The sequence below is a fragment of the Centruroides vittatus genome, unplaced genomic scaffold, assembly GCF_030686945.1.
Source record: "Centruroides vittatus isolate TY-2023 unplaced genomic scaffold, ASM3068694v2 scaffold_2569, whole genome shotgun sequence".
NCBI classification, from domain to species: domain Eukaryota; kingdom Metazoa; phylum Arthropoda; class Arachnida; order Scorpiones; family Buthidae; genus Centruroides; species Centruroides vittatus.
In genome coordinates, this window is record NW_027122690.1 from 1,988,736 (window position 1) to 2,007,668 (window position 18,933).

Sequence of the window (18,933 nt, forward strand, 5' to 3'; positions counted from 1 at the left end):
TAAATTTTTAAAAAATTTTTATTAATTCAAGTTAATGATTAAACATTTTAAAGTAAATTTTTTAATTATATATTTTTACATCACTATTATATTATTTAATATTTTTTCTTTTAATTCTTCGAAGGTAATTCCCAAAATTTCTCGGAAAAACATATTTATTTTAAAGATAAATATATAATTATAAAAAATAATATAAATCTTTTAGTTTACAAAATATATATATATATATATTGTTTGTTAAAGTTTTTATTCAACTAATAAATAAAGGGGAAAACACACTTATAAGTCTATTTCTAATTACAATTTTTTTAAATGAAAATAACTATTTAATTACATTATTTAAATTTATTATAATTATTTCCAAACCTTTTCACTTAAGGACGACTCTTTCTTTTTTTGAAAATGAATGAAACGTCTTCATCTGATAAATCATGTATCTTGGTAATTACTTGCTTTGTTAAGTTTTCATCTCTTCAAGTTTAAGATCTCTTAAAAATATTATTGAAACTTATAATTACAGTTAGGTAGATTTAGTAGTTATATTAAACAGAAAATAATGAGTACTTACGAAACAAATTTATTAATCTCGTGTCAATTTAGATCAATGTTTCCAACTCCAAGTGGTTCTTGGATCGCATTTCTGAACGATGTCACCGCCTTCCAGTATACTAAAAAGTATCGTTAAGTAGAAAAGATGAGAAAATATTAATTTAAAAAGTTTTAAAAACATTATTCGTATATGCAAATTTAATTTAGTAATTTCGTTTCTACTTAATACATGAAAAAATATCTAATTAATGAATATATTACATATTAATTATAAAAAAACGGGTAAAATGTAATCATATTCTTAATTTATTTAATTTAAAATATACGCTCTCCACCTCAAATTAGTAGTATCTTGCCCCTGTACATCATACTTTTCCTGATAACAACGGAGTCATGCCGGTCATCTATGTGACTGTATTCAGGGAAGATTTTTGAATTCATATCACATGATAGTTAACCTGGTCCTCCTACCCGTATGCTTTCTCTATCTGGTCTCGAATTTCATCTATCTAACACCGTTCTTAAGATTAAGGAAGGACAGACGGACAGACAGATGGATGACAGTGGAAATTTTTTCAAATTGCAGCCCAATAATTTTTGGGATAAATAAATGGATTTATTTATAATATAAAACGATATTGTCAGATTTTTATATCGTAAGTATAAGATATTTTATACTTAAAAGAATAAAAAGTATATAAGAGAGATAAGAAAAGACAATGTAATAAATATTTATTACGTATTAAAAACGAAATTTAAACGTTTTATTTTCTCGATATTTATTTTAAATGAATAATATATAAAATATAAAAGGAAGAAATTGCTAAAGTTTTATAACTTGTTTAATATTTTAAGGAAAAAAAGCATTAAACATTTTCAGGAATTACTTATAAAGAGGATTTTAACCCCTCTTCTCTTACTTTCAACGAGTTAATACGTCTTGCAGAAATGCAATCCATGTTTCAGCAATTCAGAAAACATAATTATATAAAAATTATTTAAAAATTTATAACATTGTAATTATTTTAAACGTAATGCAATCAATCATAATACTTAAAGACCATTTTTCTTTTTTAAATCGGCTCCTCATCGATTAAAAAGTCATGAATTGAAATGCAGTTTATTTAGGATTTTAATCGCCTTCCATTACGATCGTTCGAGTCGTGTGAAGTGTTTTTTTTTTAAATGTAATTCAAAGAATTATCAGTGAAAAATCTTTAAAAATTTAACAGAATGTTATCCTTCATCATTTCCATAAATGGTACTGAGATCTTATCACGTGATCACCAAAAATCGCCAAACCTCGCAGAGCACAGTGGGAACGTTGGTCGATCGATAGACAGGATTGTCAAAGCTACAAGTTAGTAAAATTGTATGTGATACCACAGGAGAATTTACGTAATTATGAGTTTTCGTATAAACTACGTCCTTATTAATCGTACAGCAGAACGTAGTGTGAGAACATTGGTTTAAATGGAATGGAAAGTGTTGATGCTCCGCATTACGTCACACCTCTGTTCTCTGCGGTTCAATCAAGTATGGTGGATCAGCTCTTTTCGGTTGTCATGTGAACTGGAATAGCGCATCAAAGGGTGAGTCCACTCTCTACTCATTTATAAATGTAAAATTTGTTTTAAAGTAAATACGAGTAAAAGTCTTTAATATAATTTTTAAAATTAAATGATGAAATATAAGAGTTTAAAAATATATTTTTCTTTTCGGATCGTTTTCCAAATACTTGATCGAGAGCTTTAAAATTGAGTGGGGTTTTCCAAAATTACAATTTCTATTTAGAAGTGTATTTTTTAAAAAATGGATAAAATAATGGAAGCCCAAGAACACATAGTTGCATGATCGATTATTGCGGAGATGTGCAATGAGATGAAGATATAACGTCCAACCCACTTGTTAAATTTTCATCAATCTATCATCATTTATTGGATTCTGATGATAAATTTACATTTATTTTTTAAATTTTATTTAGTGGATGTCCTCTTATAATTGAATTTTTTACATATTTCAAAATGGATGTCATTCCTTGCCGCTCGGAGTACATTTCTGAATTGGAGATCATTTCATATTGCAACGAAAAAGACAATATACAGTGTTAAAAAACGTGTGCAATATACGGAAAATTTCCCTATATCATTCGATATATTCATTTAATTTAATTATTTCTAAGTTAATCGATCGAAATTTTATAACATTTTTGAAAGCTGAATACAGTTTTAAATGTATAATAAGTATTATCAAATCTTATTGTTGTATTACCATTCATCAACACGATAATTAAAATAGCTCCGAATCAATACAATTAAGGAATGAATTAATATATTTTAGCTCATATAATGTAACATTATCGCGGGTTTTAAGATTACAAATATATTTTTTAAGTATTTTAAGTTGTAAAATTATTAAAAACCGAAATGAATTCAACTACTCTATATATATTAGAATTTAAAATATTTAGAATAAAATAAAAGATAAATTTTGCTAAATAATACACAAAAATTTCTTAATTAAATAAAAATATTTTAAAAATATTGTACTAATATGAGTACTAAATACGTTTAAAAGGTATGAAATATTATTTAATATTATTACAATAAATCATTTAAGTTATTTAATCGTATTTTAATTAGAAACGTGTTATAAATCTTTTATTCTGCTTAAAGTGTGTATTTATGAAACTGCTAATATTTTTCTTTTTGCGTTTGATAAGTTGAGAGTTGATGCCATTTTATATACTTTCCGAATTCATCAAATTAATAGTCACTGTATGCTATCGGTCCATTTACAGTACTCTTCTTGGTGTCACATTGACTCGCGACCTAAAGATATTTTAAAAAATTTTTCGACAGATTTAGCTTAACGTTACAATATAACGGAGTTTTATTGATATTAAAACAAACAAGTTATCGTCAATTTGATCTTGGAATCCAATAAAAATTGTTACTTTATTACTAAAATCAATTTAAAATGCTGTAAAGCAAACTTTTCCATTTAAAAATCTATAATGAAATTATTTGTTGTATGATTTAATAATTGCAATTAATACTTTAATAAAGTAATATAGGAGTTAAAATTCGTATACAAGTTTGCTTAATTGGACTGAAATCCTTTACAAGGAAGAAATCCATCTCAAATTATCAGGTTTTTGCCCCTGTACATCATACTTTTCCTAATAACAACCGAGTCATGTTAGTCAGCTATGTGACTGTATTCAGGGGGAAATTTTGAATTGAAATCACGCGATAGTAGTTAATCTGTAATTAAATTTTTTGTCTGTCTGTCTGTCTTTCCTTAATCTCGAGAAGGGAGAACAGACAAACAGACAAAAAATTTAATTACAGAAAAACATTTTCATGAATGAATCAATTTTGTAAATTTGATGTTAAAATATATAGTAATTTTATAATATTTATTTTGAATGTAAATATATTTAAATTTTTTAAGTACATAAAAAAGTAATATATATATATATATATATATATTTTATTTTCTTTCTTTAAATTCTTCTGTTACACAAACCTATTTAAAATTTAAATATGTTATGCATTTAGTTGTTCACAATTCGATTTGCTAGATTATTAAATGCTCTCTTCATTTTTTTTAAAAAAAGCATTTTTCATTATTCACAATAACACTTCTGTAATATATGGCGTGTAATATTTAATGCACGCAAACGAGAAGACGTGACTTTACTCAAATATTGTCTTAAACTTTATCAGTATATTTACTTATAAGATATTATTATTATTACTTTTCAAAAATTGTAAAAATATTTTATCGATCAATTTTAATGTATGGTTTTTTTTCCCTTCTTCTTTCTTACTCTTATTCGAGTATAAAATTGGCAAGATTCTCCTTTGTACTGTTTATTATCCAAGTTATGCTCCTGTTAAATTGAATAATTTATAATCGGTAAGAAATTATAACAAAACGTAAAATATATATATATATATATATGAAAATTTAAAAAGTAATTCTTTTTTTCTCATTAAATTATAAAGTTTAAGGGGGTAACATCTATTGAAAAACTGCAAGAATAAAGAGATTTGGTCTTTCATACCAGTTACAATATCGTTGCTGTAAATCATAGTGATGCTATTTCGATTACCGATATGAACTATAGAAAAGAAATATATATATATATATATATATATATTTTAACATTACATATCCGTGTGGAATTTTTTCCTTCGCTTTCAAAAAAAGAAAAATAAATTACACTTCAAAAAATTCTATGTAACATTCGTTAGATATTCCGTCGTGCTTTCAGATTAATTTAGTTTTTGTATCGGCAAAATAAACTATGTTTCTGTTGAATCGTGTGAGATAAACGTGATGCGATATGTCAGTACGAAAAAAGAAATAAATAACAAAGCGCCATTCTTCAGTCAATATCGAATAAAATATTCTATTTTATACTTAAGAATATAACTCCATTCGTCATGTAGATCTTAGTTTCTCGGCCATCTTGAAAACTGTAAGTTTTTATCGATCAACTCTGGCTTCATCATACTGCAGTCTTCTTGCTATGTCCATTTCCTATTTGGAACAACTGACTTGCCTTTATAAAAAGAAAAGAAAAAAAAAATAGAATAAGAAATGTGGAAAAAATAAAACAAGAGAAATTAATTTCCGTTGAAAATTATTAAATTTTTACCAATTCTTTCTCTGTTTTGTCTGAAATTAAACGTCAATTAAATTATAATCTAAATAACAATATGAATAATCAGTTTTGAAATGTCAAATAAAATGAGTAATTTTGTGTACAACTAATGTTAAAAATGTCAAAGATCTAAGTGAAGAATCTTATTATTTTATTTTTTAAATTTAATTTTGAATAAAATTAAATTAAAATGCAATGAATACACATTAAATTTTGTACACTTTTGTACAGTTTGGGTACAGTTTAATTGATTTACACTTTTCTAAACGTTTTTCTTTAGATTAACTTTAGAAAATCCCTTCTATTAATAATAAATCTATTATTAATTTATCCATAAAATTACAAAATTCGAGGAAAATAATTGAAAGAATAATAAAGTAAAAATATTAAAATTAAAAAAAAAAATTAAATTAAATTATTTCCATTTGATAGAAAAATGAAAAACTAACTTTATAAATTTATTTTATAATTAATTAAATTATATCCATTAAATGATAAAGTTATTCCAGACTTTCTTCGAATATTTTATATTATATTAGATTAAAATATATATATAAAAAATTTAATATATGTGGCATTTTTTCATATGCGGAAATAGCAAAAATGTCATTTCTGCTTGTAAAAATAGCATTTTTTTTTTTAAATATTTTTTATAATAATTTCCTTTGCATTAAAAGTATTCACTAGTTGATTAATTTAATTTTCTATTTGCTTAAATAATAGATTTTTTTTTAAAAAAAAAGAGAGAGAGATTATAAAATCAGAAATTAAATCAAGTCGATTTTGCTAATTAAATAAATAACTTTTAAAACTTAGAAAAAAAAGAAAGAAAATTTCATTAAATCTAGTTTGTTCAATGGAAATTGCATATAAATTATCAGGTATAAGAGCAGAAAGTTCGAAACGTTAAGTGTTTTATATATTTAAATAAATTGTTCGTCGGTATTCATTTACATAAAAGTTACGTAAGAAATTGTACTTATTGAATCCAATGCCAAAGTACGTGGAATAATGCCAAAAAAATATGAAATTGTAGATCTGTATAGATTATCAGAAAAAAGGAAAGAAATAAGATACATAAAATAAACTTTGTTCAAAGAAATATCACGTTTAATGAGTTTTTAAGCGCTGTAGGAAATTCTTCACTAATTTATTTATATATATTTGATTATAGAGTTAATTATACTACTAATATTTAAATTTCTGAAATAGATCCAAAACAGATCTTTGAATACGTAATTAAAATTAATGTAATATATACTAATTACATATTTAAAAGAATTATTATTAACTGTAAAGTGAAATTTCCGGTCTTAAAAAGTAATTCTTTTATTTTATTTTTTATAAATTTACAATTTTTTAAAATAAATTATAAACCGAGCCAACTATAAAATACTTTATCTCGTAATAATTAATTTTAAGTAGCTTTTTCCTTAATTTCTTCTTTTATAAATTAATATTTTATTAGATCAATGCTTGAATTTCTTATCTTAACGGAACTTTTATCATCAAGCAATTCATGTTTCCATTGATTATTATTATTATTTTTTTTCTTCCACAAGAGAATTTGTAGTTGTAATTTTGTTCGATCATTTCTTATTTCTAACAAACAGTACAGTTTTATTTAACTTAAGTTTAATTTCCTAGGAATTGTGAATTCAAATTTTCTGATTTATTCCTTAAATTGATTGTTAAATTCTAAAGAATTGTATAAAATATTAAATAAATGAGATTAAGCACGATCATTAGAGTAATTAATGTAATTTTTTAAAAGAGTTAATTCAGCTTTTGCAGTGGAGTTAGAAAATTTTCTCTTCAGAAAATCAATAGAGTGCTGCGAAAAGTAGCTTATTATAGAAGCATTGTTCTATAAGTTTAACAATTACAAAAACAATTTAATTCCAATAAAATCAACAATGTATTCTACGTCAGTGTAATGGCTTATATTTATTAATTATTTTAGTAGTATATGAAATGAAATTATAAGAATATCAAGCGATTTTAATAATAAAAATATAGATTTATATATAACTTATTGTAGAATTTATATATATATATATATATATATATATATACATATTTATTTATTTAAATAACATCACTGAAAACTTTTAAGATTTATAGCTTCAATTTAGTTTTTGTTTTTCTCTCTTTTTAACGATTAAAGGCATTAAATTATATATCTTTCGGGTTGAAAAATTTTTCTATCAACAATAAAAATCTGGTGAAAATGAAATCTTATCAAATGTCCTCGGATCGTCAGATCGAATTTCGAATCGTATACAAGATCTAAGAACGTTTCTGGTTTTATCTTTTTTTCTTAGTTTTCCTCAACAGTAATTTCCTGTAAATGTTGGAAATACATTCAATATGATGAAACTACATTTACATATGTATCAGATCTTCCATGATAATATTAATCGAGATAAATTTAGGTTGCTATTTTAGTCTAGTCGAACTTTCACTTTTTTTTTTTCCTTTTTCCTTTTCCCTAATTTATTTTATCTATTAATATTCCAGTAATTTAATAATAATAATAATAATATCCTTTAACAGTTTTCTGACATATTTGAAAATAATGATATTTTTAGTAAGATAAAATATTTCATTTTTCATTCATGGATTTAAACTACATAAAGATTCTTGGCTTTGTATTTTGAAACCATAAAAAATCAAATCAAATATTCTCAATTTTTCACGATGTAATAGAAAAAAATTTAAGCTAATAAAATATATATATATATCGGAAAAAAATCCAGCAAGAGTTGCTTAACTTTCCCGGCAATATTTAAAATTTTGGTAGCGTCATCTGTTATGATATTTTATTTAAAAACTTTTTATATTTTTAATTATTATAAAATAGCGAAAAGTTTAATTTTCAGGATAGAGACGGGTTATATATGTATGGAAATACATACTGGATATACATACGACTTCATTATCTCCCCACCCCCTCGACCTTTAACTACCAAAATTTAATAGCATCAATCCTCTTAATATACAAACTTTCCTACAAAATTTCAGAAATTTTCGACAAAAAGCACAGGAGTTATTAAGTTAAAATCGCGCCCTCCACATACATTAACATCCATATATATGGAAAACACCGCCTTTTTTTTGCATTTTGTGACGTTTCAAGGTGTCCTAAGTCCAAAAATGTAAAAATCTTGGGGGGATCATTTTTTGACCGATGGCCATACTTTCCCTCTGTTATATATAACAGAGCTATGAAATTAAAAAGAAGAGGGCATTTAAAAAATCTAAAAGATAAAACTATATTAAACTTTGATGAGAATAATATATATGCAGAATTCTGGATTGTATTAAATATATATATATAGTCAAATATTAGTTAAATCTGATCAATAAACTTGTCGTTGTGTTCTGTATGTTAATGAAGATATGACAGCTGTGTAGACATCAGCACACACAGTATATATCCGATGGTATAGATGTCAAAGACAGAGTAATTAAGTTAAATAGAATATATTATCGTTAATAGTTATACTACACGCTTTTCTGATTGTTAGTAATTTAACAATTGGGAAAAACTTGTAGTCTAATTAATTTAATTCCGAAATTAGTTTATTAGTTCCACGAAATAAATTACAATGACATGTCTCTGCGATAAGATTGCTAATTGTTTCTTTAATGTTTTCATCTGTTGTATGTATAAACTAGGAAGCTGATATTATATTGTTTACTTCCGTAGTTTACATTGTAACGTAGTACTATTGTTGGTACTATAAAATTTGAAAAGAAATTGGGCTGTAATTTTCAAAAATTGTAGACTTATAAATCCGTCTGTCTGACTGATTAATCTCGAGAACGGAGTTAGATAGATGAAAGATGAGATTAGATATGGAAAGCTTAGAGGCAGAAGGTTCCGATTAACTATATGTCAACTTCCAGTTTAAATCGGAAGCTACGTTATTTCAATTCAAAGTTTTTTCCTGAACGGAGTTAGACAGATGACCGCATGACTTCATTGTTAGCAGGAAAAGTATGATGTACAGGGGAAGACACTACTAAAATTGAGAGCACATACGAAAAATTGCAACCCAGCATTTTGACGATATCACAATATATATATGTATATATATAAAATTTATAATTTCTTTATAGATTGTTCCCTTTTATTTTAAACGCTGAGAAATTTTAACTCAAAATTATAAAAAGTATGACATTTTACGTCTCTGTTGCTTTATGTTATCTTAAAATCGGACATATCGGTATTTTAATATGAATATTTTTGCAAGAATAAGTTATCTTGATAAACTTATAATCAATTAAATAAAATTATTCAATAATTATAAGGTTATATAGGCTACAGACCTTTATTAGAAAAAAAAAGGAGAGAAGAAATATTTAGGAATTGGACTCACTCATTTAAAATTTACCGTTTTAATACTATAAAACATACTTAAAATAAATAATATAATGTGTAAGCTAAATTTATTAAGCTATAATTTTAAAATACAATTAAAATTGTCCTTTAAATTTTTATTATTTTTACGATTACTGCTTAAATATTATTTTAATATTCTACTTGTTAACCAATATGATATATTACTATATTAATTAAGCTAGTTATTATTTTTTATTATGTAAAATTTAATTATTATATACGATATGAATATAAAGTATAAGCTATTTTAAGTGATAGTGGTTTATCTATTAAAATGAGATATAACTTACTTGAAGTATAAAATTAATTATTGAATTATTAGGTTTTATTTAACCAGTTTTTAACGTTCTAACATTAATACAATTTCGTGAAGTTTTAAATCGATAAATAAATCAAAATAATTAATAAAAACCCAAAGATACTACTGTAAATGTAATTAAAATTAACAAAAAATAGAAGAATCACACCAAGAGTCTTGAAATTTCGTTTCTCATAAATACAACAAAGTTACGTGACTTTTATTTCGAGAATCTCCTCCGCCTCAATACGTAAAATTGAGACGGACGAGCGCCTCAAAATGCCGTAAAGATATTTTAAAAAATTTTTTTATTGTGTAACCTCCAGGGTGACATTTTGAATCTTCAAAATAAGAGATAATATCTCAACCTCCGCTACACCTCTTCCAGTGTCTCGGTCCTTCTGCATTTTCTCACCGCTATCTCCTTTCTCACCGTGTCCACGTTTTCTAAATACTCTCATAACTTGGCTTTTATTTTTATTTTTAATTTACCATCTTCTATTTGATTTCCTCCTTTGTTTTAATCCCGATCCTCCATACATTTTAAACAGTTACAGTATTTAAAAAATATATATTTTTTCCTACTGCTGCCCAATTTATCTGGCATAACATGGAGTGATAAGATAACTGAAATCAACATCCGACGGAAGAAGAAAGAAAAGATCAAATCCTCCATTTCGTTTTAGAGAGATGCGAAAGGAACGAAATACGAAAACACTTTAACTTTATTATTGAGTGTTTTTTCTATTTTTGCGAATTTAAATCCACAAAATAATTGAAATTCTTGTAATAAAAATTTATTTTCTCCATTAAAGATTATGAATATTTTGATAATTGAATAAAATATAGATACGGAGGTGGAAAGAATGATAGATATGAAAGACCGATAGAATGATATATAATGAGAAAGATTTAAGATGTTCAAAAATTAATATTACTTTTATCTCTTAGGAAGGAAAGACTTCACGAGAGATAACGTAACATTAATAATTTATTATGAAGATATAGAAAATATAGAATGATGTGAGACATAGAATGGAATGGTATTATGTTATCTATGAGAGTAAGCAGGTGGTTGACATTTACACGAGTTATACGTTCTGATAGTCCATTTAGATCGCTATACAACAAATATATCATAAAGCAACTGTTCAGAAAAATAACCGTAAACATTATCACATTGTCTAAAACTTTTATAACAATGCAATAATAAAGTTAAATTTGCATACATTTGAAACTTATCGTTTTTATCAATTCATTAATTAAATAAAAATAATCAAATTTAAATATGTAACATATTGTAAACAGACAATTAATCATACGAAATAGCGTATAATATGAAAATAGCTTTTCATATTTTTATATTTATTACTTATTCTTAAGTAAGGCTAATTATTATGTGATTTATTCTATATAAGTAGGTCCTATATTTTATATTGTTTTTAACATAATTTCTTTATTTTTATAACTTCATTTCTTTCTTCTGTTTTGGAAAATAGATGAAACTTATTTATTTACCTGTTTTTTAATCAAAAATTTATCTCTAAATCTATTTTTCGTCGGTTTTGATCTTAGATAATGGACCTGCATTGCAGCCATACAATAATTACAGAATCTTTCTATATTATGTCTGATTAAAAGCAAGTATGATGTTATTGGCGATAAAATTGTTATCGATTATTTTTTAAAGTAATTAAATGATTAAAATCGTTTCACCTTTGAAAAATTTCGAGTCTTATCCGATGAAAACGTCAACTAAATTAGATCGTTAAGGCTATTGATTTTTTCCCATGACAAAATACTTGATTTAGCTAATAATTATAGTCTTACATTACAATAATGGATTAACACATAAAGAGATCATTTCATCCAAGATAGCCATTATCACCCGAAAAGTAAAGAAGAAAAGATTGCAATAAATCAATTATCATAAATTTATTTTTCATGTGATAATGTCTTTCATTCATTATTATCATTGTAGACAATAATGTCTTCGAGTTAAACATTGTTATTAAGCGTAATTAGAAATTCAGAGAAATTAAATATAGAAGAGGAGGAGAGGAGAAGTTTATAGTATAAAATAACGGCATTCCAAACATATATACTGCAATAGATTCTTAGTAGATACTTTTAAGATATGAAGAAAAAGAAATCATTACATTAAAAACGACAAATATCCCAACAAAAATCTGTAATTTTATTTCCTTCAGGTTTTCCTAGAAATAAATCAAGTGTTTTCTTTTTCTACAATCGAGTTGTCTTAAAAATTACTACGTCACAATACATTTAAACAGTGAAATAATGTATTTAATACATTTCAATTATCTTGGTTAAAATTAATAAGCTTATATCTGTTTAAATTTAATCAACGTTTCCAATTATCTATTAATTAATAATCTAAAACTTCTCAGATTATATTAATAAATGCCATTCGAAATGCCAACTAATTGATAGAAGATGATGTTATAACGAGTCGTCGATTTATTTTTTAATAAAATATAATAATAAAATTGTAGGATAGACCAACATTAAATTCAGTTCTTCCTTTTATTTTGTTAGCTTTACATAATTTTATTTTTTTGACTGAGTAAGAAACGATAATGTTATAGCTATGAATACAGAATTCAATGTCAAATAAATAATATAACACGGTGTTTTATACACGGGGTGTCGCTATATAATTTAAACAGGTGTTTTCCTCGCGTGAATTTAGACATAACAATTTTCTTTTTAATCATTCATCGTTTGAGAATTGTAGCTTTAGAAAAAAAAAAAAAAAACTTAAACGTAGGATATTATAATTGTTAACTATTATATTTTTCTAATCAATATGTTTTTTTCCCTTCAATTAAAGAATTATTCCCCAGTTTATGTGTAAAACCAGCAGCGGTTTCGTCAAAAATTACACAGTAACCGAGTCAAAAAAAAACAGTATTTATCTCTACTCAATATTTAGCTTTCGGATCATAAAGTATCTGTTTGCTAAGATTTCTATATATGTTAAATAAATATACTTATTTTACTGTTAATCGCTGTTTGCTTTACTAATGTAGTGTTACTTGTTAGTTTTTCTGGTATGTGTTTCTTTCGGAGATGACTAAAACAAGTTTCTTGGAAACACAGTATATTTAAGCGAAAAATTTATAATTGAAAAATGAAAATATTTATCTGTAAAAAATCATTTTCACATTAAGTATTTATTATAGTAGTAAATAACTGTTTAGCAGGTCTAATGCATAAGTTTATATCATTTTTAACGAAATTGCTCGTATATTTATACTAAATAATTAATTGAGACTATCTTTATAAATGGAAAAAGGCTAAATACTGAAAATGATAAATGGTTTCTGTTATTATTTAATTAATTTTTTAACCTATGCTAAATCTATAGCTTACGAATGAAAATAATAAAAGCCATCAAAAATCCCGAAAGGTAAAATTTGTGTGAAAAAAATACTTCGTTAATTATCGTGCAGCATCATGTGTACAAGTTTAATCATTAATAGTAGTAAACAACATAAAGAGATTAAGTCTTACTCTATCTATATTTAATTAAAAAAAGCTTTTACGTATTTTGAAAATTAACGTCAATATTTAATCAAAAATTATAGCTCTATAAGTTTTTATATATAAGTCTTAGAAAATCCGGTTATTTCACGAAAGATCTCACGGATTTATATAATAATTCAGATTCTTTTTACTCTCTAACGTCCTTATATATGAATTGAAACGTCAGAGTGTGATATTGAGAGCAATTCAGCTAGTGACATTATCTACTTTTACGACTTATAAATTTAAGTTCCGACTCGTCAAAGCGAATTTTTTATCCATTAAAAATAATTTCTCAAAATGACTCCTTAAAATATTATTATTGATTTTTAAATTCGACTGAAAATGATTTGATTTAAAGAAAAAAAAAAAAAAAACCATTAGTTTGCACGGAGTTCGTTTCTGAAATGCTCAAAACACGATTTCACATCTTTATTATTTGAGAAAAATAAACAAGAAACGAGCAAAAATATAATTAAAAATCGCCGGGCTGCAATTTTTAATTATATTTTTAATTTATTTAATTTCAAAAATATGCTCTCCATCTCAAATGAGTAGTGTCTTGCCCCTGTACATCATACTTTTCCTGATAACAAAACAGTCGATCATCTATCTAACTCCGTTCAAAGGAAAATTTTGAATTAAAACGGTCTATATCGATAGTTAATCGGGATCTCCTGCCCCCAAGATTTCCTTATCCTGTCGCAACTTTTACACTGTTCTCGGGATTAAGGAAGAACAGACAACAGTGGAAAATAATAGGTTTCCAATTTTTTTCAAATTGCAGATCAAGAAGTTAGAAATCGAGTTTATCTATGTAATTTATTCACAAATGAGTTGATCCGAAATTGAATTTTATACAAAGAATACATTTCTGAAATTAACGAGATATATTATTAACAATATGAGTGAGATCATTTCGAAAACTTTCGTTCAGCATCATTGAGTCTGAACGGTTTCACGTGTGCACTCTACTAAACCCAACCATAGTTATTGTTCTGTTTCGTTTAGCTGTCACTATTATTACTACTGTAAGAACTACAATTAAGAGGTTTGTAAATATGATGTGTGTGTTGCAGTGTGTTGCAGCACAATTAATTGAAGAAAAACAGAAAAGATTCCTTACTTACACAAGATTTACTATGAGATTATATTTACTTTGTCAAAATATTATTAATTGCTAACAAGTATTTCGTGTTTACGATATTTCTTTGTAATGATGCTGATTCTATAACCCCAGTCAAAATATTCCGAATAGTAAATTCGCAAAGCTTAGATAAATCAATTTTCAATGATTTTAAACGTTTAAGATTATGTTTATCTAACACTCAGTAGGATAATTTTGTGTTTAATAATACAGTATTATTTAAATTCTCATAAAATTAATCAAACTTTTTAAATAGCCTAAACTAGGGATGGCGAACCTTTTTAGCCCAGATGCTACGTAGCGAGCGTAATTATCTTTAGAAGTATTTATGCGTGTCGAAGTTTTAGACCCGCAGTATTAGACCTGATGTTTAAAGAAATAAAATGAATATGCTTTAACTACAAGAAATGTTTAGAAGCTAACTAAAAAAGAGGATGATCAGGTTATAAACCGAAAGGATAATTGAAAAAACCGAAATCGTACGATACATTACGTGCCATAGTTTCGCACTCCTGGGCCTACACCATTAAGAGTAAAATTAATTAATACAATTAGTAAATATTAATTTCCCTTATCAGAATCAGTAGAGATTAGAATTAGATCTCTACTAATTTAATGTTATTATTAATTTTGGTTGATGTTACCTATGGTTCCAAAATGGCGGCTCGTCTCTGATTCCAGCAAATAGAAGAAAGGAAACAGTGGGGACGCACGTTCTCACCTAACCTAACCTATTCTAATAATTTTGTTGGTAATAATTATGGTAGTTTATTAGAGTAGGTTAGGTTAGGTTAGAACGTGCGTCCCCATTGTTTCCTTTCTTCTATTTGCTGGAATCAGAGACGAGCCGCCATTTTGGAACCATAGGTAACATTAACCTTAATTTTTTACAATTTATTTTTGTCTTAACTTTACTTATTTATTAAAATATTTATCGAACTATAAAGTAATCTAAAAAAAAAGAAGGAAATAATTTTTCACGAAAGAAAAGCTATCATTATGCAGATATATCTATCTTCTTTCGAGGTGAAATCGATTTTTCGTAAGATATAATTCAATGATAAGGTTTCAAAATACTTCCATGGCAAACAATAATTTTAATGATTTGATTATAATTATAATATATTTGATAAAGCAAATAATAACTATATTATTGGCAAAAATTTTAACTTTGTTTGAGCGAATAAAATTGAAATTTAAAGGGATTATTAAAAAGTCAGCTTTAGCCGAATTGCCTTTATAACAACGTTTTCGGATGAATAATCATCTAAAATATTGTAAAAGAGAGAAATTCTGTAAATTCTTTTACAAAAAGATTTAGTTTACTTAATTTATAGTCTACTATAAATTACATTCATAAGTTGTAGAATATATTTATTTTTAGCAAAAAAGTACAATTAACTTTCTGAATAGGGAAAATTTATATTGTTCATAATTTATTTTAAATTGTTTTAAAACTTTTCGTTATTAATTTATTCATATAATAAATTGTTATTTAACTCAACATATTATATAAATTTTCAATTAATAATCGATCAGTTGTAAAATTTTTAAATGTTATGTTAAGAATTAATCCTATTTCTAGAATTTCAGTGTTAAGCTATGTAAAAAGTAATTACTGTATTCATGTAAAGCATTTAAATTAAGTAAATGAAATAAAAATATTTGTATAAAGTTGCTGTGAAATGAGGTCGAGGTCTTTTAAAAAAAACCACAAAAGAACAAAGTGAATACATGTATTTTTTGTAATTTTTTTTCAGTAGTAACAACTATCATCAATCGCATTTTCTCGTTATAATATGGTTTGCCAAAGATGAAAATATATATATATATAGCTCATCATTAAACTCTATTATTATAGAATTACGTACTATATAGTTAGGCAGATGTAGTGCAATTAATATTAATAAAACGAACTGTACAATAATTTGATTAAACAATATTTACGGATAATTTGTTTAATTTATGGACAGTAATTCTACCTTATAAATATTCATTTAAAATAAATTAAGCATATATTTTAATCATTTGATTCGGTTCGTAAAAAAATTTACAACTTATTTTTTAATAATATATTAAATAATAAAGATATTAAAAATTTATAGAGTGAAATATTCAATTAAGAAGATTAATTCTTAGGAGATTATCTTAAGAAGAAGAAGAAATCTTTGTTATTTTCCGCTCGTTAAGTATTCATAAGAGTTTAGGATAATCATTTACTCAATTGTTATTGAATTCCTTTGGGTATAGAAATTGTATTGATCGATTTCTTACTTTGAGCTGTTTGTGTAAAATATTCTTTCTTATAACGACCAATCATTTATAACAATATAATAAACTTGATATAAGTATTGCTTGAATTAGGATTTATTATCGATGTTTCTAATAAAGAAATTTTCTTTTTAGATAAATCATGATTTCAGCAATGCCCGCTGTTGCCTTGAGAAGGGAGAGGAAGAGGACCAAGCAACCTCCGAGCAGAAATAGCAGCTTGACTTCGCTGTCGAAAGGAAGGTTACCTCGATATAAGAGATCCACAACGCAGAGTATCAGCACTATTAACAGTCTACAAGAAAGTCAATCTGGACCTATATATATATCGAGACACAGGAAAACATGTTACATCGAAAAGGAGAAGCTTCGCATTTTGATGTACATTGGAACAATATTCTTAATGACTGGCTTGGTTTTAGTTTTTGTTGGCGTTGGTGCTAATGTATCCACTACTCACACTATAGGTTTGTGTTTTATTGGCATTGGTTCCTTGCTGTGCTTAATTAAAGTATTCTGCGCCGAAAGTCAGTCCAATTTTGGTAGGAAAACAGTCATGGCCAGAGATTCAGCAAATGAAAATTTGACGCCCACGTCGCCAGTTCCTGAAGAAAATGATTTTGGAACAGATCATATGCAATCCCTTCCATTATCGCCAACTGAAGAATCCAATGTTACGAGCAATCAGACTAACAGCCTAACTCCAACCAGTTTGAACAGTATTCCCGAGACTCAAGTACTCATCAACGAAGACAAAGAAAAGTTTTGAGAAACCCGAAAACTGAAAGAATAAACACAAACCATTTGTTACATTACATAAAAATTATTAGATGAGATTATATGACGTTCGAAATACGTCTTTTAAAGTACAGTATTGTCGTCTTTTGAACTATGTCTAGTTACTGAAATTCAGTGTAGAGTAGATACGAATTATAAGGCTGATAATTTTGTTCTATTCGAGGACTAATTTAACAGTCCTTACGTAGCTCTTGTCCATTTTATGATAAAATACCTATCCTAAAATATTTATCATGCATTCAAATTGTACTAAAAATAATTACATTGTATATGTTATTAGAGAGCATAGAATACTGTACGTAGATAGAAAAATTGAAATATATGTTCATTTATGCTTCCTGGATTCTAGTATTGAATCCTGCTAAATTTTAACAATTTTTCCATAAAAAATATGTATCTTTTAATTAAAATACAAAACCAAAAAATAAATATTTGCTTAGCTACCATTCATTATTTTAACGATGTATTTAAAAACTTATTATTAATGTTGTTGATAGAGTTAAGAACATTGTTAAAATATATTCGTACATAAATTTATTATTATTATTATTATTATTATTTAACTTTAAGCATTTTCAGTTACGTGTGTTAGCGGAATAGGCTGGATCAAATCGAATAATTTAAAATTTTACCCAAAAAATAATGAATTTTTTAATAACCTAACAGCATAAAATCAATAATAATACAAATTTCAATATCATTATTTAAGAATAATAATTAAAAATATTACATTGTTTATTTAGTAAATGATTAATTCGGTTTTTATACATTAATATTAAATACAGCCTTCTTTTAAGTAATAAATATTAAATTGAATGAATATTTAACTTGTGTAAATGAATTGTATTTGATTTGATCTATCCTATTGTAAGTTGAGTGTAACTGAGAGATTGATTAATTAATTTTTTTAATCAAATAAACCTAAATATACCGAATTATTTGCAATTAATAAATATATATTTTATGGTTTTCATATTGCATTATTTATCAGTTAAAGAAAGGCCATATTATAAATGTTTTAGTTGTCTAAGTATATACTCTATATTATATTTTGTTGAAAAATTGCGAATGTAGAAAAATATCAATGTAATCCTCAGTATATAAATTACCAGATTCTTTTCTCTCCATTAAGGAACATTATAAAAATGTTTCTTGCACTATCAAAGTGTATAGCTATTGTAACATATCTGTCAAGAAATTTGCTATATCTGAATATAAAGGCAGCTGAATATATCATT

General features: G+C 25.5%; 1 protein-coding gene and 1 long non-coding RNA gene across 2 annotated transcripts; one reads left to right on the forward strand and one right to left on the reverse strand.

Annotated features, from left to right (window-relative positions):
* Nucleotides 1-372: 372 nt before the first annotated feature.
* On the reverse strand, nucleotides 373-5,117 carry LOC136987743 (uncharacterized). The gene is made up of 3 exons (XR_010882664.1): nucleotides 4,981-5,117; nucleotides 569-668; nucleotides 373-488 (listed from the first exon to the last, which is right to left on the reverse strand). It is a non-coding gene; the product is annotated as an uncharacterized lncRNA (long non-coding RNA).
* LOC136987742 (uncharacterized) lies at nucleotides 1,850-18,240 on the forward strand. The gene is made up of 2 exons (XM_067285506.1): nucleotides 1,850-2,141; nucleotides 17,033-18,240. Exon 2 carries the CDS (start codon nucleotides 17,040-17,042, stop codon nucleotides 17,664-17,666), a length of 627 nt encoding a protein of 208 aa, XP_067141607.1. The 5' UTR covers nucleotides 1,850-2,141; nucleotides 17,033-17,039; the 3' UTR covers nucleotides 17,667-18,240.
* Nucleotides 18,241-18,933: the final 693 nt, after the last annotated feature.